This window comes from Amblyomma americanum, chromosome 4 (assembly GCF_052857255.1).
Source record: "Amblyomma americanum isolate KBUSLIRL-KWMA chromosome 4, ASM5285725v1, whole genome shotgun sequence".
NCBI lineage: Eukaryota > Metazoa > Arthropoda > Arachnida > Ixodida > Ixodidae > Amblyomma > Amblyomma americanum.
The window spans coordinates 126857424-126882051 of NC_135500.1; the positions used below are offsets into that span (position 1 = coordinate 126857424).

General features: G+C 45.4%; 1 protein-coding gene across 1 annotated transcript; it reads right to left on the reverse strand.

The window, feature by feature from the left end:
- Positions 1 to 24: 24 nt before the first annotated feature.
- LOC144128330 (DNA damage-regulated autophagy modulator protein 1-like) lies at positions 25 to 23945 on the reverse strand. Its single transcript, XM_077661659.1, has 7 exons — positions 23402 to 23945; positions 10876 to 10943; positions 10285 to 10427; positions 9745 to 9813; positions 5974 to 6082; positions 5799 to 5884; positions 25 to 2891 (listed from the first exon to the last, which is right to left on the reverse strand). The coding sequence occupies exons 1-7, from the start codon at positions 23524 to 23526 to the stop codon at positions 2682 to 2684; spliced, it is 810 nt and encodes a 269-aa protein (XP_077517785.1). The 5' UTR covers positions 23527 to 23945; the 3' UTR covers positions 25 to 2681.
- Between the last annotated feature and the right edge of the window lie 683 nt (positions 23946 to 24628).

The window sequence follows — 24628 nt, forward strand, 5'->3', positions numbered from 1 at the left end:
ACAGATAAAAAGCCACAGAACTGGTTTGGTTTGAACAAGAAAATTTATTGATGACTGATCTCCCAGGTCCCATTCATATCGCAACTGTCAACGAAATTCCGATGTACAAATCAGAGGCCACAAATGAGTCCTACCGTTCAGAGATTCATACACGAATGTCCAGCAAGATCCATACAACAACAGGCTATGGCTAGCAGGACTATGTAACAGAGTGTCGCTGCTTGAATTTTCTGTAGAATAAGTTGGTAAATGAAGGTAATACTAAGCCCTAAAACATTGTATTTTATGTGATGTTTGCACAAAGTTGCACTGAAAGACAGTCAGGTTACTGTACACAGTCATTATATAATAGCTTTGAATTATCAAATACGCACTGTGCATGTTATGCATACAGGGCATGTCGCATGCATAAATATGACGAATGCTCTTAACCCAATGATGCACGCAAAGGGTTTGTAAAACAGTAACATGCTTGTTACTTCAATACATGAATTTTACTTGCAAACAAAGCTCATTCTCCAGACGCCAACTCTAGTGTGAAAAGTAATGGTGACTAATTCAAAGGCACTTGCAGTGCCCCAACATGAACAGAGAGGAAAGGTTCTCCACTTACCGAAATAATTACCTATAAATTTCCGGCGGTGACTATATGCATGACATTCCTCTGTGAGCCGCAAGGTAATAACACATTACGTGACCATAGTCTAAGTGCCAGAAAGAACGATGATTAGGAAATCCAGATGACACAAGCCCTTAAATCATCTCTACTAGGTCTTCATCTTTTTGACGGCTGTTAAGTTTGAATTCATATTAACTATCTAATTTCTATCTGCTTACATTGTTCTCAAATGTCCTGTTCACAACTCTGGCGGAAATTCTTCAAGCGCCGAAAAAGTCTTCAAGTGTCGAAAAAGCTCATGGTTGATAGCAATGCCTTTCTTTTCTTGCTTGCATGCAATTTCTACTGAAAATCGGGCATTAGTCTTGCTTCGCTTAATGAGTAGAAATGCATGACACATGTCAGCAAGTGCTCCTAGGTGCCAATGGTGTTCACAAATTCTAGCAAGCTGCCAAATTTCATATTTCCATCTCAATGCGTGTCAACCACAGAAAAGCAGTGAAAGGTGTTTCTTCACCAAGATGAAAAAGAACCTCCAGGTGCTTGTGGACAACAATTATTTAGCTGTGATTTCATTTACCAACAATTTGTGGCAAGCGGATGTGCAAAAAAAACATAGCATCATCATTACCTTACTATTGGTAACCTGCATAATTCTTAAATGCTCGCAGCAAGGCCAATTTCTGTACTGCTTTTGCCAGTTTCTGCAGCCTTCCAATACCCAAACACAGGCTCCAACAAAGTCAAATGTACCATGTACAGTGACACCTACTAGAGTGCTAACTGTGACTGTGTCAAAGTATGGTTTTTAAGCCTGCATAGCAACTTGACTAGCGCAGATTCTAAAATTTCATTGACTAAAATGTAGTATTGCCAGATGTCACATTATTTGACAGTGATATGATGGAGTGCTCCACATAACCATCAGCAAGTATCTACACCAGCTGCTGGTAAACTGCCCGTAGTATAAATCACACGACTTGCAGGTGGTATACATGAGTTACCTTGGTCCAGTAAAATTTGTATGAAGCCAGAGACTACATTTAAGCACATTTGTTCCTTTGCTGCTCATTCTTGGAGATGGTCACGGTCTCACAAACTCAGACAGGGCTCACTGAATTTTTACAGGTATACAATGTGCTGGATGATTGGATGGCAAGTCCTTTACATGAAAAAGCACCCTCACAAAATGAAAAAATTTGTAAAGCTAAATTTACCAGCTTAGCGTATTAATCAGTGAAAGCTGTTATAGCTTTGTTTTAGCCATTTAGCTCTGCATTTGGCTGTGGAATCTAAATCGTCAGCCATACGAGAGCGTAAGAAGGCTTATGCAAATCAGTGAAATCTGAACTGGCCACTTGTCGCCTCCCACCCTCTCTTCCCTCTTGCACATTCTCCTCTAACCTTCCCTAATTGTGGACAAAGGATGTCCCTCTCACCACTTTGCCACCTGGTGGCCAATGAATTTAGCTGAACTGAATTGAATTCAGTTAGCTTACATTGTAATAATTAAGTTAAATTAATTAAGCAATGAAGGTCTTACAGCTGATGCTGTAGATTGTATGGTAAAATGTAGGGCTATACGGCTAAATAAAAGCTAAAACAACCTTTTCTGTCAAAAACTACTATTAATTATTGAGTAATTAAAATGCAGGTCCTGATTCACATTCTCAAGTCCTGAAGCAAAGGTAAGGTCACTGCCATTGATGCTCCTTGCATGAATTAGTAAAGACAGCCACCACCTGTGTCACGATGCACGAGTCATGGAAAAATGTACTGGTCATGCAACTGGGCTTGACAATGACGTATCACGATTTAAGTCTGAATAGGATGATGTAACCGTTACCAGAATGTTTCCTGCATTGCCAGTTTCTTTACAGTCAATCCAGTCTGCGTTCAAATGTGTCATGACACAAACTTTGTCCTTGCTCTTTGAGAACAGGGTACATATACTTGTTAACTCTCATCCTTACGGCATAACCCAGCTCACACCATCTTCCTACTGTACAATAGGCGGTCAGTGTTCTTCGCGAGCCACCTTGACCGCAGTTGCTGGTGAACGTCACGTCTCGTGGGCGCGGAGGTACGTGGTCTCGGACATGTACGGCGACTTGCGAAATATCGGCTCGTCGTCCAGGTGGTCCACGAGAACATCGGCCTTGATCTCGAGCGTTACCTTGTGGAACTCCCGGACGAAGGTGAAGAAGAATAGAACCAGGCACAGGCCGAGGAGCCACTCGAATGCAGCCGCGCTCACGAGCAGCGAGAAACCCTGTCCGAAAACAAACACACTCGAAATAATTGGATAATCATAATGTGAACTATCAGGTTGTGACAGGCCACTCATCATTGGGAATTTCGGATAGTATACAGATAATGTTCACACACAGTACAGAGCATATGAAATATAAAAAACAAGCCCGTGAGGCGTAATGCCTACTTGTCACAGCGCAGAGTAGGCAACTGGACACTGGCGGTTAACCATCCCATCTTCTATTTCGCTGTTTTCTCTCTTCATCTTGAAGATTACACAAAAAAACTGCACAAACTCTCTGAGCAAGGCTTTTATGAGCTTACTCAATAGGAAGAGCTTTTTGTCCGAAAGGTTTTTCTCTGAAATGCGACGTGAAGGTATACTGTTCACTTCAAGTGGATTGTTAAATCCAATGACAACGGTATGACTATTACAGCGCAAGTAAGGATTATTGCATCGCTAAGAGCACTGACACGTGTGCGGTGAAACCATCTGTGGCATTACAGAGAAATGAGATAGCCTTCCTTAATAAGAGTCTTCCATCCGCTGTCTAATCCTTGATGTGTTTGTTTTTTGTTGTTTTTTGTTTCGCCTGTTTTTAACCTTATATATTTCATGTTGTTTTCCAATAAAATTCACTTGCTAGACAGCGCCCGTGTCGTCTTCTCTTTCCTAAGGGTCCATGTTCATTAAAATAATTTTTAAAGTGCAACTCTGGGAGCTCTTCAAGGCTAAAGAAGTTTTGCAAAACATTGCCATCCTTTTCGAAAACTTTTTCAAAACTTTTCCATCCAGTCTAGGAGCCGTGGGGTGTTTCTTACCGCGCAAACGAATTTTAAGTTTTGTCTTTTTTATGGCATCAGTTTAGACAATGTTTTAGCTTTCACATATAATATCTCTTGACTGCATGAATTTTAATTTTTGATCAAAAAAATATAGGAGCTCCATTTAGGGCAGAAGGACACATGCCAACTTTAGTTTTTCAGAAAAACTGTGTGGTTGTGATATCTTTAACAAATTATTGTCCCCTATCATAAATGAAACACCATGCAGAGTGGGATATATACTTTTTGCGAACACCTAAAACTGCATTTAAACGACCATAACTAACTAAAATTGCAATGCCAAATGACTGAATGGTAATTTCATTATGACTATAAAAACGTGTGGTGCCTCTACACCACTGCATTTGTTGCAGCGCTCTCTCAATCCAATACATTCATGCTAGTTGGTTTCCTTAAAAGAGCAGCATTGCTCGGCAAAGCTGAAACGTTAATCACGAGATTGAGAGGGGACAAAAGGGCGGCATACAGTGCATTGGCATTACTGCAGGGACAGAAAAGGTAACTGGTCTGATTGTCTGAGCGGTCATCACAGCCATCAGTGGCCCCAATGGGGCCATACTTCTGGTTGCCTGGACAAGTGATTCTATTTAAAGCTTTGTTGCACAGCTCACTTCGTATCATCTGGTATTCTTGTTCAGAATGAAGCAACGGGAATGCCACTTTGAATTGTGCTGTTAACCGATCACAGAAATATTCTATTCTCGCGCAGTACAGAACATCGTGCACAGTGAAAGCCAGGTAGGCTACAGACAGGCACCTTCGTAAACTTACATAAACTACACAAGATACACTTCACAGCATTTAGGGACATATGCCCATGGTGCGGGTCAACACCAACCCTGTACCACATAACAAGGAGATCTACATAGCACAGAACCTCACATAACCGGTCCAAATAGACATCAGTGGAAGGCAGTGCTGGCCACCTTCGACCATCGATAAACCTCACATGAGGCCAGCTGCACAGCTAATAATTCAATAAAGTTTATTCTCTAGCTCCTCCTACTTACAAAAATCTTCGTCTTTGTCGTGCTCACTAAGTACATTATCACCACTGCTTTCACCATCCAGCCGCCGCGGTGGCTGAGTGGTTATGGTGCTCGGCTGCTGGCCCGAAAGACGCGGGTTCGATCCCGGCCGCGGCGGTCGAATTTCGATGGAGGCGAATTTCTAGAGGCCCGTGTACTGTGCAATGTCACTGCACGTTAAAGAACCCCAGGTGGTCGAAATATCCGGAGCCCTTCACTACGGTGTCTCTCATAGCGTGAGTCGCTTTGGGACGTTAAACCCCCATAAACCATAAACCAAGCTTTCACCATCCGCCAAATTGGTATGGGGCGTTACTGCCAGTCCTGGCATAAAATGTGATGAAGTACTATCATTAATCTGAGTAAGAGGAGTAACTAATTAAGAAGGGCACATAATCCCCAGAATGCTTCGAAGTATGTAAAGTCATTTAACTGCGCGGAATTTATATTCAACCCCTCAAATTGCGGAATGCCATAGAGTAGATAAGTACTTAACTGTATGATTTCTTCTCATGTGATACGCAAGTAAATATTTCAATCATAACGCAGTCTTTAGGATTACCGCGAAGCAGATGCAGTAATAGAATGATAAAGAGCTATTTTATTGCCTAATAATTTTTCTATAGTGCTACCTCCAGTTAGAATTCAGAACAGCTTTTCTTTATGTATCAGATTTCTGCAAGAAACATACAACACGGGGCTCCATGCGCACTGGAAAAAAAATCAGTGGGGAAATATTCTCGAAGCTTGCGTTCCTGTAGGCACGGCTGCCAGCGCACATTGTGATGCTAAATAAGCAAGACTTTATTACTCAACATTTTCGATTAATTGGACAAAAAGAATGAACCGTATCATATATGATACGCTATTCAGCTTAAGGGGATATACAAGTTTCAGGAAAATGCGGATTCCCTTTTTGGTACTGCAATGTACATGCCAATAATATTTAACTGCGCCAGTAGGCTTACTGCAGTGACTGTATTTGAAATGTGACAAGGTATGAAAGCTCTTTTCAAGCTAGGAACTAAAAATTTTAAGGCAAGTACGCATACCTCGTCTGAAGGAAGCTTTTTTCTGATCGGGTGATCGTATTCCTTTTCATGCCAGATCGATCTTCCGACAGAACCAAGAGCGCCCACTGAAAAGACAACCAAACATTTACTCATAACGCCCCGTACGGCACTAGTTTATGGCCGTATACAGTGCATTCCAAAATGTATTACGCACTCAGGACAACGCAAATCCCGGAGCCGCATGTGATCAAAGTCCTCACGATGACGATTACTTTCCCGTTGAAGTTTGGGTACATCCAGTACGTGATGACTGTCTGCATGATCTGTGAAATAGAAGCATTTACATATCATGTGAAGGGAGAGGATGTGGTTGAGAAATGTGGTTGAGAAAAGCTTTAGAGCCAATGCCGCGCAATTGTATCTCGTCGTACAGAGTGACTCGCATGCTGCATCTGGTGGCATAGTGCATATATTTTCGTTTGTGTGCCTTTGATTTCCGACGGCATTCGGTGCGGCGAGTCCGACACGTCATAGCTAGGCGGTTTATGTCCCGTCGAGAATGACGCGCGTCTGGCGTGGCATTCCGCAACCGGCACTCTGCCTTCTGCCGTCGCGAGGGAGTGTATGTGAGAACAATGGTCTTGCGCGCATTCTAACCCCAAGTTAATTGCCTCTCTTTGTTTCTAGAGGTGCCTTGTTGCATCCTTTGACGTCACTCCGCCAGTAAGGAAATATCGCGTCGCCTAACAGTGCTTCAAGATTCAGCGCATAACAGCAGCTCATAATTCCGTGAGTTTTGTCATGTAAGCATTACTTGGAAGTGCCCGGCATTCTGGGAGTTTAATGTAGCTTTGATGCGTTTAATGGTTTTGTTTTGAGTGTAACAGAAGTGTTGTCATATTAACTGTTTCACTGGACATAGTAATGCTATTCTACAAATTATTGCCGGGTTATTACACTGCAAAATAAACATCATAACTACCATTACTCGATCCCTCTTCTCTAATTTAATGCGCAATTTGACCATTGTAGTAATAATGAGCAAAATAAAGCCTTTGAGGCATATATCTGTTTTTCTTTCATGACTGCGTTTTGCGAAAAGCACTTATTTTATTTTTAAAGCTGCCTGTATTTTTGTATCTCCATATATTCGAAATATTCGATTTGAAACTAAAAACCTGATGCTTCCACACCCCAAGAAAAATGAGTCATGACTCAGAGGCACTCGCTTAATTTCTGCATGCCTTCTACATCGATCTGGCCAGCTGGCAAGCTGTCATTTTTCTTGGCAGCGGACTCTGCCCTCACGTAGAGCTTCCCGGCCGAGAATGTGTGCGGGACGCTTCGGCCAGAACAGAAGTGTACTGAGCGGTGCAGAGCGACAGTGAAAGACATGTTTTGCATATTGCGAGCGCAGAGGTTGGTTGGCACCGCGCCAACCGCTGGATGATGGCACGTCTTTCGAATTTTCACTTGCCAGATATGCACATATTCGAACCTCATCGCGAAAGCACGCAAAGCTCATTGTGCGACGTGAAAACTGCTGTTTTACCATAGATTTAAGACTTTATTCCTCTTAAAGGTACACTAAAGAGGAATCTGCGCCTAGTCTTTTTACCGCGGGAACTCGATCTACACGTTCCCGCGTTCTTAGAAACCTCGAATTATTGTCCTGTGCTGCCAATTTCCCTAATTTAAATCGGATTAAACGTCCCGGCTCCCGCCTTTTTTTGAACTAAACGCTGAAGGTAGGAGGAGTCAACCAACCCGTGGAGTGCCTTTCAGCCAGTCCCGTGGCGGCTTCGCTTTCGCTTTTATTTTGTTTTTTAGGTCTCTCTGAATAAATTGTTTCAGTCGCAGACAGCATAGCCGCAAATTAGGCCCACGGAAATAAAAATACGTGTGGACTCTTTTGTTTACGCATAACTCCGCCGATAGCAGAGCGGCAAGCCGCCAAGGTACTGGCTGAAAGTCATCCCACGCGTTGGTTGACTCCTCCTACCACCAGCGTTCAGATAAAAAAAAAAAGCGGGAGCCGGACGTTTAATCCGATTTAAATTAGGCAAATCGGCCGCACAGGACAATCATTCGGAGTTTCTAAGAATGCTTGGAACGTGTAGATCGAGTTCCCGCGGTAAAAAGACGAGTTCAAATTCCTCTTTAGTGTAGATTTAAGTTTATCCAAAATGCTGATATTACTGCTTCAAAGCTTTTATATTTCTCCTCCTTAACTGCTCCAAAGCGCACATTTTCTGCTGCATATTTGTACCAGAACTCAAATTTTTCTGCTCCAAGAGCTGCTCCAAAAATTATTTTGGCCGTCCCACCCTTGGTAATGAATTTCTGCCGCTGAATACATTCCTGACAAACTTCATGCTGGTTTCGGCGTCCCTTACGGCACTGATTTCAATGTATATATCGCCGCGATATCGGAACGATGTTCCACAGAGATTGTCGAGGATAGGAGCTAAAAGCATTTCATGTTTCAAATCTTAGCCAAAAAAAAAAAACGACAGGCCTCCCAGGCGAAAAAAAACGACAGAACCGTGCAAAAAAATATGACAAAATGCTTTGTAGTTTTCACGTAACGACAGAATTTTCTGTTGTTTTGTAGCATTTTTCTGGACCATGTAGTACTTTTCTGTAGCCTGTACTTTTGTAGTATATTTCTTTAGTATTTGTACACACAGTTTTGTTGTTACTAAAAATATATGTTGTTACTACAAGTTATTGTGTCCTGGCTAGCGGGGCTCACTTTTTTTAGCCGCCGCGGTGGCTCAGTGGTTATGGCGCTCTGCGGCTGTCCCCAAAAGACGCGGGTTCGATCCCGGCCGCGGCGGTCGAATTTCGATGGAGGCGAAATTCTAGAGGCCCGTGTATCCTGTGCGCGCGTTAAAGAACCCCAGGTAGTCGAAATTTCCGGAGCTCTTCACTACGGAGTCGCTCATAGCCTGAGCTGCTTTCGGACGTCAAACCCCCAGAAACCAAACCAAACAAGTTCATAGTCAAAACATGAAAGAAAATTTGTTGTGCGACAAAAACATTCCAGAAACTCTGTGGTGACGACAGAAATTTTTGTTGTGTTTTTAGGCTGGGCAAGCTTTTGCTGTAGCAAAAACGCATTTGCTATCTTCTACCCCCCCACCCGCCTGTTTTACATATTGCCGGAAAGCTAGAAATTGCCCTGCAGGAGTTCAAAATTATAAAATGCGATTAGAAGTCTGCAGTTCGAAGCGAGATTCAAATTGCTCAGGACTCTCAGGCACCTATTCCGACTTTAAATTATTACCTCTCCGATGCATGGCAAGCACTGACAAACCGCGAGCTTCCTGAATGGCTGTGACCCGGCCAGGTGCTTCGTTTTTTGTTGTATACATCGGATATACAGGGTCACTGCAGTGTCAAGTGTCTCAAATTCCTTAAATGTGCGGAAGCATCACCTCGCCCATGTAAGTACCAAAACTTCAAAATCGCTGCGTTAATATTGTGCAAATAACAGCGCCAGCGCAACTCCAATATTCCGCTGCCGCTGCAATTTACACTATTACAGGCTGAACTGCGAGTGCACTTGGATGCCCCAGAAAGCATGTTTATTCTGTCGTGATTGTCAAACCGACCTCGTACAAGAATTAATAAAAAACATCTCCATTTCAACATAGCCTGAGAATGTTTACCTATATGCCAATATTTACAGCGCAATTTAACGTTTGACAATCGAATTCCCAGGGCTTGCCCAAAGTGCTCATCATGCCAGGAAAAATGACCATAAAAAAATTGCACTCAGCTTCCAATTCCTTCATTGGCAATATATTACGCGATGCAGTTTACGCAAAATAGCTGTAAACGAAGCAATGTACTCCATTCAGCCACACGTATCTGCGACGCGGTAATACGACACTGGCCAAGTATGGCGAGGCATATCAAGTCTATAGAATAAGTTTGCAGGCGCTTTTGCACCAAGCACATTAACAATGCAAAAAGTTACCTGGTAACCAAACATGCCGAAAAAGAGAACATTCGCCGCAACGGAGTGAACTGTTGGAATGTTTGCCACCTATAAAGACAGAATAGCTCAATTAGCATCTGACCACATGTATGTCTGGGTGAGTCATCAGAATAAAAATTACCATACTGCAGACACCTTCAACAGAAAGTAAACCCTTAGGCTTACTGCCATCCCAGCCATACCATCGGCAAAGCCATGCATTTACGAGTTTACTTTCCAAAACTTCACTCAACAAAGTAGTCGCCGTAGCGAATTTCTGCTGGCTGCTGTCCACCATGGTATGTATCTAAAAGCCAACCCACTTTTCATGCGTTTTACTTGAACTGAAGTAAAATGTTTGCACACCCCTTCTAGGTAAATGGTAATCTGCTAGTATTTTCTACGGTCCCTCCGAAACCTGATCTCACCAAGAGGGAGAAACAGAAAGTGAAAAAGGCTTTGATTGTAACGTAACACTCCGTGTTAGTTCTGGAGGGTCTAAAATAAGCGCCTTTGTGAAAAGGAAATGACGAGTTTTACCGGAAATGACGCCACCATAGCCATTCCCAAGAAGGAGACGACCGCGACAATGCTTGCAGCTCCATTCATGGCGTCTATCTTTTTACTGCAGCTCGCATTGAACGAGCGGACAGTCTGGAAGCGCACTAAGATGGTCTTGAGACCTGCAAGAGAACAAGAGAAGCGCCAGGCTTATGTTGACGCTGCTGTCTTCAATTTTTTTATTTATTTACTGGTAAAGCATTGTTGAAGAAGCATGTCCACGCAGGAGAGAGAATATTTATTTATTTGTTTGTTTATTCATTCATTCATTTATTTATGAATGCAAGTAAACACGCGTACAAACATAATCGATGCAGGAGTCAGCCCACCAGTACGTCACAGACATCGTGGACAGGAATAAAAGAAACACAAATACAACAAGATTGCAGCAATGGAGATACAAAAATATTGTTGCTAGGGCGAAAAACATGAACATAAATGCAGTGCTGCGGCCATAATGCGACCACAACCATTGGCAAGAGACCCATGCATACGCTAAATAAAAAGCGACTAAGGATCAAAGAGACACGCGTGCTTTTGTTGATTAAAAAAAAAGCTGAAGTCGCTCACCAAACGTGGCAGCCACAAAGAGGCAAAGTGAGAAGAAACCACTCTGCGGTGGGTCGGTGCCAGCTTCACTGTAACAGAGAGCCGATATATGAGCTTTGATGATGATGATGTGTCTTTGTTGTCAAAGAGCGCCATAGCACAAGGGGTTAAGTAGTTTAGAATAGGGATACCCTATCGATTAGGCGGATAGGGGTATAGGGGAATAGCGGGGCGCCAGTGAGCACGCACAGGACAATAACTCGAGGGGTGTTATTGTTCGGCGTACGCGCAATGCGCCCTGCTATTCCCCTACACCCCTAATCGATATGGTCTCCCTTTTCTAAAACCCTCTATTTTCGTGTACACAATCTGGGATCAAAGGCCTATCTCCTAAGCACTTCACCCAAGATGAGCCAACCACCAGGTTGGGGGAAAACTTGTACGCATTCAAACGCCAGACGGTACCCGGCGGCATTGGGGATTGAACCCCGCGCCTCCCGCATGCAACGAATGTAATGAGGTTCGATTACAGCGAATACCATACATCTCGAATGTGGTGCGCTATAAACAGGCAGAGGGCACACAAGAAGACTGGAGGGGATACTTAAGCTCCTCCTTAAGTATAAGATGCGATAATATTAATGGGTTAATGCCCAAGTATGAAGTATTGATCATTCCCGACTTCACATTCATAGATCCCTGGGAGTAATATCGCTCCTGGCGCAGTGATGCAGCAGTTAAGCGATGCGCCAGTGCCCTGCTATGGCAGGTGCTGCCACCGGTGGGTCTTGTCCGACCCAGGTTGCCCCTACCCGAGCAACCTCTCGCGACCAATCATTAATTTAACTGCTACCTGCCGAGGTGGTCAGTTTGCTCATAACCCGGTGAGCAGGTTGTAATGATGCCACAAGGTCACCTGACCTAGGTAACACACCTGGTTGCTTCTCCGGGAATTTTTTGCTCCCAGCGAAGCCACCGGATTTTCTTCAGACCGGGAGCCTTAACGCTATCGCGTCAGTGACGAGGGCCGATAAGAAAAAGATTGCAATAGCACCCCAATAGCTTTATTATCCAGACCGATGCTCTTCGCATGCTTAACGCGATAGCGTTGTGGGCCTGGATAATAAAGCTTTTGGGGTGCTATTGCAATCTTTCTTATCGACCTCGTCGCTGACTCAAAGGCCGGAAACGCTCATTAGATATGTGGCAGGTAGGCGTCAAATAAAATCGATGGGGTCAAGAAAAGGTGCCTGTACTACGCCGCCATCCAAGCGTGTATTGGCTAAAGAAAACACTGACATATGTTGCTGAATATTCATAAAACTAGCATCAGGTGCTACGGACACAAAAATAATGGCTGGGAAAAAACATATGCGACACCCGACAACAGTTCAAGAGGCATACTGTCGCGCTCAGTGCGACTTGCAACGCTTGCAAGTGGTGGCCGGGGTGTTCGTGCGAGGCGTAGTTGCGCAGAGCGCCGACGTGCGACGCACCGGCGAACAAAAATGAGAGGATCCACCATTCCAAAAATGTCTGTCATCTCGCTTTTCTCTTGGCGTCATCCTTATCGCAGAAGCTCGGCACTAGCGATAATGCGTCGCCTCGATGGGAGTGCATGGCGTGGACAACGCGACTTTCATTTTCATGGTCCATGACTACTACTGCCGCTGAAAATTGTCACTGGGTGCGTTTCTTTCGAATGCAAAACAAGAGCAAATAAAAGACACTGACGCCATGGTATGTAAACAAAAATTAGGAGGACGCTTAAGCTTCGCCTTAAGAGTAGACACGATGGTGCCTTCTCCTCCTTTTCCTTTTTTATTCCTTTTCTTTCCAATTTCTCGCCGATTGCCAATCGACAATCGCACGATTGTCAACCACCAGTCACTATCTAGGTTACACTGCACGACATACTACGCCTCTGCATACCCCCCCCCCCCCCCCCCACTTACACACAATTTGCCTCAGTACAATGAAGCGCCATAACTGCGCCTTTTCATTCCGCGCAATTTCTGATGCTTAATTAGCATATTAGTAGTTGGTTTAATTTTTTCAAATAAGTAATAGATCACTACACATCTCAAACGCACGTTACTAAGTCATATACGCCACAAAGCGCTCGCTAGGTGCCCCTCTAATGGGTGCGCGCTTGGCCCGCAGAGGTCCTGCAGGTTAGAAGCCGGATTTTTCCTTTTCCGGACATTTCCGGATATTCCGGGTATTCTCTTTTTCTATATTCTGATTTCAGAAATTCTGGGACTTTTCCGACTGAAAGCTGGTTCACATGCAAGCGAATGAGCGGCGCGTCGCGGCGAAAGAGCTCATTCTAGCATGTTCAGTCAGCCGAGCTGCGTAGGAGCATGCAGCTCATCTTCCGGACGCATTGTCTGGCGACGGAGGTGCGTTTAAGAACGGGATGCACACCAGCCGAAGTGGATTAAGGCGCAGACTCCCGCTACCAGAGTGACCACGGCGGCGGCGACAGCAGCGGTAACTTCGACGGCGTCAAGTGGCCGACGACCCCAAAGAAGGGTGCCTCGCTGGCAAGGAGCCTGCGGAATTTTTCCACACTTCGCTCGGTGGGAATTACGTTCCCTTTGACTGGTTTCCGGGGAAGAACGCCTGGGGGCAGCTACTGACGACGGACAGACGACGGAGGAATAAAGGAGCGGCGCCGTCCAATAATCAGCCTTTGTCCGGCAGGAGCCGGCCACACCGTAGAGAGGTCGCTGCAGTTGAGGCCACAGAGGAGGAGTGGGAACTCCGCCGTCTGCGGCGACCAGAAAAGGTCACAAGCCCGCAGCGCCCCTATCCTGCTGGCGGCGCCTGGTGGCCTGGAAAGAAACTACTGAAATACAACGTCACGGCGTGCCCGCTGAAGCAAACACCCGTCTCGTCTGCTTTGAGCGCGCGCCGCCGGAGAGCGCGCCGGAGCCGCCTGCCCGGGCGCTGCATTTTTTATTTTTTTTTCCTGCTGCTTCTACGAGGCGCCGCAAGGAGCCGCCACTGCATGCGCCCCCGTCGGCGCATACAATTGTGACTATCTGGTCGCCTGCGCAGGAGTTTCATCTCCTGCATAGTCTTGCTCCGTGGTTGAGGCCCACTGCGCCGCGCGCATCACATGTCTTTTCGGAGACAGAGATCGAGCCGCTTGCACCACGCTTGCACCGCTGTGCGAAATAGCAGCAGACTTTCGATTTCTCCTCGCCCGTTCCCACGGGCCGACTCTGCAACGAGTGACGCCGCTTGCCACAGTGCTGTGCAACTTTTCCCATATTGGAGAAATGTGCCTCGTGTTGGGTTGGCCACCGCCTGATGAAGGGGCGGAACCTTAGGGGATTTAAGGAGCGTGCTGAGTGAGAAAGGACGCTCTGGGCCCTGGCGACAAGGCTCATCCTGTCGCTCAACGCATGAACGCTCAATTTTTGACTGTTTGCTTTTTCTTCATGTGTAAATAAGCTTCGTCAAAGTTCCATTATACCCGCTTGTTTTCGTTTTCCCAAACCTCAAGTTCCATCTTTCCTCAGCCCGAAGACTCAGACACGCTATCCAATGGAGACCGGGTTCGAGACAGTCTATGCGCCACGACATTTTCAACTTGTTGGTGGAACCTCGTCGCTCTGGCCACTCGAGCCGCCGCGACGACTCAAAACAGGTTTTTTTTTGCCGCTGCGAAAGGAATCGCCAGCGTTTTCGCTTGCATGTGAAACAGGCTTGACGCAGTACGGCGGACGACGCCGCCGAGTTTTAAGCAGAACGGGCTCCTTAGGCTATCGCCTAAAAGTAGACGACTCACGAACAAGAAGCGCGCCAGAGCACCGGCACGCGTGCAGTTGACGACATTCGCCCCCGATGTAGTTATGTGGCGGGCTTCCGAAAAGCATGGCCGAGAGGACGATCGGCTTGCAATAACTGAGGATAATAATAATAATAATTGGTTTGGGGGGAAAGGAAATGGCGCAGTATCTGTCTCATATATCGTTGGACACCTGAACCGTGCCGTAAGGGAAGGGATAAAGGAGGGAGTGAAAGAAGAAAGGAAGAAAGAGGTGCCGTAGTGGAGGGCTCTGGAATAATTTCGACCACCTGGGGATCTTTAACGTGCACTGACATCACACAGCACACGGGCGCCTAAGCGTTTTTCCTCCATAAAAACGCAGCCGCCGCGGTCGGGTTCGAACCCGGGAGCTCCGGATCAGTAGTCGAGCGCCCTAACCACTGAGCCACCGCGGCGGGTCAATAACTGAGGATGCCGAAACTCTAAACCGCACGAGGTACGAAGGCCGCAGCAGAGTGCGTCCATGGGAAGCAGGAAGCGAGCGGAAAGCTCAGGGAATGACGCGCATATGTTTGGAATGGTAGATCCCTCCCTTTCCTATCTCAGACGGGTGTCACATGTCGGCGTCACGAGCTCATCCTACGTAGTGTCCCGACGCGCTACAAGGATAGAGGTGGTGCATGAGGACCCCGGCCTTAACGGGGAGGACCTGACACCCCAGCTGTGAGTCCTCATTATTCTGGCAAAAACTATGTGAGTACGCATAATAGGAAAGAAATAAAGGTTGCCCCAGCTTGTGCCGCTTAATATAACGGCCTAAGCATTATTCTGACAGATGTACATCATACATCCGTTCGAAAGCGCTTTTTACCCAGTGCAAAGAGACATACTCAACCAAACGTAGTGAATACCTGGCATTAACAGAAATAACTTAAGTGCATTTTTACGTGGCAAACTAATATATGGGCTAAATGAGAGTCGTAGTGGAGGGCTCCGTATCGATTTCTATAACCTGGGATTCTTTAAAATGCACCGAAGCCTTTGCACTAGGGCGTAATATAGGTTTAGGTGCGCCAGAGATCGTCCATGTTCTACGCATGAAGCCGTATTTTGCACGGTGACCCCCCAGATACTTCGAGCCTTGTGTGCTTATACGTGCTTGTGTGTGCTTGTGTTCGCGCTCTCATCTGCGCGCGTTTTTTTAAGACGGGAGGAATACCAGGTGGCGCTGAAGGAAAAAGACGTTGACGCTGTTGGCGCGCGGATTGAAGGAAGTTGAAGTTCGCTGTTTTCTCCCACCGAAGGACATGCTGGCGAGTCCTCTCTTGCCGGGTCCCTGTCTTGTCACCAACACCGTGACATTATACAGTGCACTACTGCATTATAGCCCGCGGCCACAACTTTGGCCGAAAATTTGGACAAGACAGTCAACTTCAAATTTTATGAAAGCCTGCTTTGTCCACCACACTATCCTGCTCGTCTGACGAACAAAGGAGAGTTTAGTGAAGTGTGCGCATCAGGCTGCGTTGCTTTCCAGCCACCCACGAACATCACTTTTAGGCGACGAGTGGCCTCTGGAAGAATTCTTAACATATGGAACAGTAAGGAAAAGCGCTGTTTGGAACTCCGAGTACGCTGTCATGCATACATCCCGTGTGCTGTGCGATGTCAGTGCACTTTAAAGATCCCCAGGTGGTCGAAATTATTCGGGAGCCCTCCACTACGGCACCTCTTTCTTCTTTCACTCCCTCCTTTATCCCTTCCCTTACGGCGCGGTTCAGGTGTCAGCCGATATGTGAGACAGATACAACGCCATTTCCTTTGCCCAAAAACCAATTATTATTACTGTCATGTATCCTAAAGCAAAGGGCGCAAAGCGTCCTGTCCACAAACGCATACGAGAGGAATTTCTAGAGTTCCACAAATTTATTCCGAAGGTAACAATACTATCTTAGTGTAATGGCACAAAAATCTCATTATTTGCAGTTCTGACAATAGCATTTGCCTTTAGGACTATGTCTATTCAAGTCAGTAAAGAAAGGAACGTCACTGAAAGGTAGATTTATTAAGTTATGGGGCACTGCGCTGTGAAGGAATATACAATAATTTAGCGCCTTCAAAATCTCTGCCTCGAAGATCACTCGAACTATCCTCGATAAAAGGTCACATGACAGTCATTGAAAAAGATTATCATATGTGCAGAGTCCACAGAACAAGCTTGAACAAATCCTGCATTTCCAGTTTGAAAGAAAGATTAACAAATGTGTAGTAGTGCATGCCAGGTGTTTCAGGAAAGCCAACTATCAATTTCTAAAAATAGGCTTTTTGAATTAAGACGGTTTTTCGACAGAAGTCGTCCTGTTACTTCAAAAACCCTCCTTTATAGAAATTAGTGGAGGGTTCCCCGGAAACATCTGATCCAGTTTATCGAATATGCAACATCCAGATCGCTAGACCAGTTCTGGAGTTTTCTTCAGCTCGAGCTGATCTTTCGCAACCATCTCCCTCTTTTTACTTGAAGCGTACGCTAAGAAGTAATTGCAGTTTTCATTGTTCGATAGATTACAGCCGTCTGATGATAAGGAGGCTACTCTAATTACAAAACTGCGCTTTCGTAAACAACAAACGACCAAAAATACAGGTGTCGCCGCTAGCGGTCCTTTTCAGAAGAAGACTGCGATAACGGCAGCGCTTTATTTCGCGGATCTCTGAGGCTAGGCGACACCCCTGGTGCCTTGTGTCGCTAATCACAGAGGCAGTTTTATCACTGACGTCATCGGTTTGAAACCAGTGACAAGGAAACTTTTGAATGCCATTCACTGAACATGAAATGCATCTTTTGCTACGGAATCAATATCACTACTAATAGAATCACATACAGGATTTTTTTCGGAAAAACGTATAATTGATGTTCTCCCAGGTGTCCCTTTAAGGTACTGAAAAAAAAAGCCACTAATTACATGCTTCAACTTTTTTTCAGTCAAGTCGAACTTGCTATCCATAAATTAAAGGCACCGTCAAGATTATTCTGTTATGAGTAAGGGAGCCTGAGTGTACTTGACACAGAAAAAAAGATGTATGTATAGCACATACGCCCGTAGAAAATAAAATGAACGGTTTGGACGGCCATTTCGCAACCTTCAGGAAAAAGATAAATTATCCCCGATTTTACACACAACTTTTCACATACAAAAAAAATGAGAAAAACATTTCAAGCAGGTGAGCAATCGCTTTCTCTTTGCTTTTGTAGTTCGTATTTAACCACTGAGAGTAATTTTGTTAAATACGATTTTTTTTGAGGGATTTTTCTTTCCATCACTGCACCTGACGCTGTGCCTCAGTGACTCAGCGGTATCGAATACTGACTGTGGCTGCCGCATTTCGATGGAGATTAAATGCAAAAACACCCGCGCGCTCAGCGATGTCGTTCAGCGCTAAAGAGCCTCAGGCGACCGAAATTCTCCACTATGGCGTTCTTCGTGACCCACCTGCAGCTTTTCGCTTGAGTGGCGACCAAAGCATTGCGTAGAGTTTCAGAAAATGCGGACGGTTAACCAGTCACTTAAGCAAGCAACGGAAGATTCTTATCAAAAGCGTGACAAGGAGATAGACGTGAGTCATGCTGTTGCTAGTTAGGCCCGAAACAAAGGTAGCTGTCTGCTGACGACATCGCTAGGGTTCGCTGCACTGACCTCGGTTTTTATCTACAACAATAGATCCCGGTACCGTTGACCAAGCAAAGCGTGCCTGTCACGTGCGTCGCTGACGCTCCGCTTGAAATATAGGTTTGTCGTATACCTTCTTGAATTGTCAGTTTTTCTGCATTTCAGCAATCATTACGTAAAATAATGAGGCTTTAGCTTCCAGAGTCAAATTTTCGCGTTGAAAATGGTTCCGGATAATGCAACGCTACGTCTTTCGAACTTATTGCGAAAATGCTACGACAAAGAATAATGCGACTCAGGCTATGAGGGACGCCGTAGTGAAGGGCTCCGGAAATTTCGACCACCTGGGGTTCTTTAACGTGCACTGACATCGCACAGTACACAGGCCCCTAAAATTTTCGCCTTCATAGAAATTCCGCCGCCGCGGCCGGGATCGAACCCGCGTCTTTCGGGCCGGCAGCCCAGCGCCGTAACCACTCAGCCACCGCGGCGGGTGACAAAGAATAATAGTTTATGTTATTGATTTAAAATATGAATTTCATACGGAAGAGAAAAGTGTTCCCCGTGTTCTTTGTTATACTCTTGCTTTTTTTTTTCTTTATCAATCTTCGCCACTGTCCCATGAGTATAGTGGCATTAGTGTGGCTTTCTCAGGGTGAACATATCGCAGCACAATGATTTTTTTTCTCCATTGAAGCAACCGGATACCTACATCTTCAGAACGAGACCTTTGAGTTCTAGAATGAATGAAGGACGGCCTCTTGTGCACTTGGAAAATAAACGCTCCCTGCGCAAAGAACACTTAAAAACTAATTACAGCAAGAAGTGTTTTAAACAGCTCATGCGTAAGCACCAAACCCGCCCTTCATTACTCTGAACCTCAAAAATATATCGAAGTCAGTTGCTGCTGGCACAGGTAAACATCAATAATCAATTACATAAACTAGTTACATTAACCGTTCAAAGGGACGGACTAACTGACCAAAAGGTGTCATGAAAATATGGTGTAAATGAAAAGATAGTGCCTCATATTGTATGAATTGGGCACTGCAATATCAGAAAACGAGGATTTACATTTTTAATTTGGCACTGAAAGCGGCATAAAATAAACTGATACCATCTTGCAGTGAAACCCTGCCATTATCAGTGTATCCCCCCACGTTACATCTCGGTAAAATATCATTTATCTGCTTTGAGTACACAGCATTTTCTTTATTATCTCAGGAGCGTTCTTCGTGTTATTTACTTTACGCTCTCTCCACTACGCCCTTTGATGGAAAGGAACGCTCCAGTCGCTTTGCTAACGATGTGCTTTCAGCTTCTGCCACTGGATGGCGCCGCATCGTTTTGCAGATGGCGCTCCGATTATGCAAATAAAGAAATTAGGAACAAAATATAAACAAACATAGTGAGCAATACGATAATGGATGGAAAGCCCCCGTGGGTGGCGACTAAGCAGGATGAACATGATATATATAACGAAAAGGGTGATAAAGCTGACAAACAACTGCCGTCCCATAACAGTGAGGTCAGTGGCTTACAGGATGGTGATGCAGATTAGGAAGGACAGACTGCAGGCATGAGTGGAGAACGAGGGGATGATAGGGGAGCTACAAAATGGGTTCCGGAAACGAAGGAGGTTAGAGGACAATCTGTTTCTATTGGCGCAGTGTAGTATCGAGATTGCTGAAAAGGAACACAGGCCCCTGTGGCTAGTATTTCTGGATATCAAAGGGGCCTGCGACAGCGTTATTCAAGACGATTTGTGGGACATGCTGGACACACTGGATGTGGAAGATGGAGCTATTAATGTTTTAAAGGATATCTATAAAAGTAACAAAGTGCATAAATGGGGAAAAAATGTAGCAGAGCATATAGAGATACAGCATGGGATTAGGCGAGGATGTCCGCTGTCTCATTGTTGTTCATGTTGTACCTGCAAGGGTGTAGAGACCAAACTAGAGAAGAGCGGACTAGGCTTAAACCTTTCTTGTTTCAAGCAAGGAGAATGGATTAAAGAGTCACTACCGGAACTAATTTACGCGGATGATAAAGTGTTAATGGCTGACAACAAGGAAGACTTGCAGAGGTTGATGGGCATCTGTGGTACAGAGAAAGACAGATTAGGTTTCAAGTTTAGTAAGGAATAATTTGCAGTCATGACATTTAATGGCGAGGGTGGCGAGCCTGAGATACAGGAGATCATGCTAGCGGTAGTGAATAAGTACAAGTATATTGGGGTGGGGATGAATAAAGGCGCTGAGTATGTGACAAAGCATTAAAATATGTAACAATTAAATATAGTAGGAATATAGGATTAGTAGGAAAAAGAGGCTTGAATATTCAACTTCTATACAGCCTCAAACAATTTGCCTATTTTTTGAGAGTTGTTTGCGTGCAAAATAGGAATATATTTGTTGGATAAAAAACTGTGCTGTCTCTAAGGCTTCGAGTCAGTCGTCCGAAACACAAATCGGGCTAGGTGCACAAAATTGTACCTATCAATTAATTTATTAAATTCTTTCGCTCTTTAAAGAGACACTAAGGACAATTCCATTCATTTCCTGTTCTTAGTAAAAATTGATTCCGTTTCCTTCTGGGTGTATTAACTCTTGTCCGTTGCAAAAGGCGCACTTACGGCCGAGAAAATTGAATCTAAAAATTTTCCCGCCAATCGATTCAACCGAGTGACGTGTACGACCGCAAGGACTCGGTGAGCACCCTTTTGTAATGACTGGAGCTCTAACCTTGCCTCTGAGATCTACTACGAAAAAATTGTCTCGTGGTATGCAGTTTACTTACGACATCGGTCGGCGATGGCGAAAAATGTATTTTTTCTTCGTCTTTTCCAGATTACAAAACTTCCGTTGTCGTTGAGGGGTGTTTTTGTGATGACAACGCAGTACCCTATCGATAAAGGCAAACCTCCTTTTCCCCTTACTGCTCCTTTAAGAGCGCAGCCGAAGTCTCGAAATCTTTTGAAACCGTTCGCTTCCGAAACCGTTCGAAGCCTTCGCTGTCTCATCAGCTGAACGGCCATTCACAGTGGACATTGTGAAACGTCATAGATACGACTGTCCCGCGAGCAGTGCCATCACACTGTAAAATTGAAGTCAGCTCTGAGGGGTAAATTATTCACACTCTGCTTATTGCAAATAAATCATGCAAGCGCAGCAGTGACCTGATCTTTAAAAAAAAAACTAAAGCTTCTCCAACAGTGCCCGCAGAAGCGACTTCAAAGGTTAGCATGACGCGATTGAAAGAACCTAAGGCCTTAGTTAGGCAGATGCCACGGGCAGGCAAAAAAAAAAAAACATTTGAGAAGAACCGAGCCAGACGGGGATTTTAAATGAGTGCAGGAAATGGCAAGCAATGTTCGGTTAAAGGCTAGCTGTAGGTTCTCTGATTTGTGTGGGAATATATGTGAGGCTCAGGCATTCACCACAGTGCGATTTCACAGTTGGGCAGGATTGCTGACCATGCTCAAAAAATTGCTCTAACTTCACGGTGTACTGTCTTCAAAGCTTTCGTCCTGAAGAATAGGTCGGTAGACTTTTCTTGCGTTATCAAAAAAAAAAATGCGACCTTAAGATCAGTGTCTCTGTGAGAGAGAACAGAAGAGCAAGTTTACCAGCGTACCATGAAAAAGTAATATAAACGGTCAGCGCGGAAAGTTACGGTTGATTGTACGTCAGAAAGACTGCAAGTACTGGGGCTGAATGAACGCATTGACGATTGTTTAGAACCCTTTTAAAGAGACGCGTGGTATTTTGCATACCATGTCTCCAACAAAACGAAAGGAAGGGCGCTTGTTTTTTTTTTCCCTGCTACCCGCAAAACGACCCCCTAAGAGACAAAACCATGTTGGGATAGGCAAAAGAATTGAAAGCAAAATTCCCCAGGCCGTGGTGCCACAAGGCTTAACAGAAAATCAAAACATACAACATATGGAAAATATCCTCTGGAAATTATACGGGTGCCTCGACTAAGCAAGGTTAGCTGCAAACAGCACTTGCCAAAAGCGTACTTTTATAGAAATAATGCCTGGTGCGTAAATTTGAAAGGTCGAAGCCTTACACAACGATGTCACAGCTTGCGAAGTGCTATATAGGGCTCAACACTGCTCAACTTCTAATGCCCTGCTGGCACAGCATTTTCGACAGACTTGTCTGTTGCGTTTAGTCTGGACAAGAAGTTCTGTTACACCGGCGCGAAGTTTATCTGTCTCTACGTATTATGCATTCCGTCGTCCCGTCCCTCGAGCTGCTCGCTATCAGTATCAAACAATGAGCCGTCACCAATTCACCTGGGTCTCGATCCGATGACGAAACAGCGCCGTGTCAAGTTCGAACGCGCCATACTACAACAGCGCAGAAGACAGAACAAGAAAGAGTCGAGGCCGCCTCTTTCTTGCCGCCCCTTTCTTGGTCTGTCGTCTTTCGCGCTGTTACAGTATGGCAAATTAAAACCAACTCGCTCAGCTTGTCGTCTTACAGAAGTTCGAACACACTTTGCTTGGCACTATGGTAGCACCTGCCTGAACGGTGTCAGAGTTGTTAAGACCTGAACCTGGATAGGCTTCACCGCGACGTCCTACCACCGCAGTGCCATATATAACTAATGGCAGTAGAGAAGCTATTTCCCTCCACTACTTACGCTACACCAGGGCGTAAACTTTGCCGCATTTTCTGAAGCACGAAAGCGGCCGAAAATGCATGCATAGAATTCAGCACAACCACACATTATTTTGCGTGTTTCCAAAGGTGCGCAACCAACAAATTACTCGATCGTAGATGTCTTGTGCACTGCTGTAATGTGTCACATGTAGCTACTGCCAGACAAAAAAAAAATCGAAGTATCTGTTAAGGCTGTTTTTTAAAATTTGCAAGCAAGTTTTTCGCCGAACATGAGTCGACGAAACTTTCGTTTATATTTGTGCAACGCGACTCTTCGAAACACATTAGATATTAATCCCACACAAACGCATGGTATGCTTCTAGTCGATCAAAACACTCGACCGCTGATGGAACGATTCGCTATCGCACCGTATCCCTTCCTCCCACCTTCGCACGTGTTTTCGCTTTGCCATCTGGTCACCCACCTGACAAATGGGAGGTACGGCGTGACATCACCGCGAGCGATGGCCCACACAAAGGTCAACAATGCACCAACGGCGAGGACCACGCCGAATACGAGAGGTATCCAGCCCACTCCGACGTGCCTCATGGTCGTCCGTGCGCTCCCGGACTAGCCGAGACGAGTTCGTCAACCACAACACACTGTAGCGCGAGAGCCCGCCGAGTCGCAGCAGCAACACAAGTCTCCAACGCGCTATCCGCTGTCAGCCACCACCAGCGCCGCCGCCCTCATCTGCTTTGTGCCAACAGAACGCAATGCGATACCCCGGGAACAGCAGCGCCAGCAACAGCGGCAGTAGCAGTTTCGAGCGCCGATTCAACACCGTCCGCCTGAATAAACAACGGATGCGAAGCTGCACGTCTGAAACGCGACGCCACACGACGCCAGTCCGTGCAGTCTTCCCAACGTTGGTCTTCCCGTAGCAGGGTACGGTGGTTTCTAGAAGCTCGTCGAAGTGGAATTACGGCGACGTTGTCGCATGCGTAACGGGCTCGATTCTGATGCTCTCTCCAGCCGGTGAATAGCCAGCTCTGGACGGCGGCGATAAGAGCAGATAAAGCAACTGCATCGCTTTTGGCGGCGAACGGTGAAGCCCGAGGTCGGAGTAGCTGATAACGATTCTTAACGCCGAACAGGTGGAGCTTCGCTTTGAGAGAGCCAGTCTAATCGCAGCTCGGAGATGGCGCCGTAGTAACGGGACCACATATAAGTGGCGTCTCTCCTCCTCCGAAAATAAGCCCTCGGTAGTAGCAGGAAATTACTGCCATCAGTGTAAGTGCGCTTGTTTCCTCGCGGAATTTTTTTATGAGCCTTATAAGTGTCAGGGCAGCGGCTACGTCGATGGCCATTTGGTACACCCACTAATGTGCTAAGTGCGGAATCCAATCGTCGAGCACTTGTAACAAAGCTGTAATTAGTGCAGCGACGCGCAATGCGTTCTATCTGTTATCGCTATTCGAAGACAAGTGTAAGTAACGCCAGTTTACATCTCAGCGAACTTGCTCGCTCTTCAGTGCACAAGTTTTCTCAGGACTTCTACAAATGTTCTTTTCTGTACACAACTAAAGACTGGAAAAAAATTGCAGAACATGCGTAGTTCTTACCACAAGTCTAGAAGTGTCCTCCATGGTGTTTTATGACATCTTTGGCTGGTTGCTTTGATGCTCTGATCTATAGTGCGCGAGATCCT

Bases quoted from the DNA above. Each gene is read 5' to 3' on its own strand.
- LOC144128330 (XM_077661659.1), bottom strand. From the start codon at position 23,526: ATGAGGCACGTCGGAGTGGGCTGGATACCTCTCGTATTCGGCGTGGTC. The intron at 6,083-9,744 runs GTAACTTTTTGC...TCTATTTCACAG, and splicing joins TCGGCATGTTTGGTTACCAG to ATCATGCAGACAGTCATCAC. The intron at 5,885-5,973 runs GTGCGTAATACA...TTGTCTTTTCAG, and splicing joins CGGGATTTGCGTTGTCCTGA to TGGGCGCTCTTGGTTCTGTC.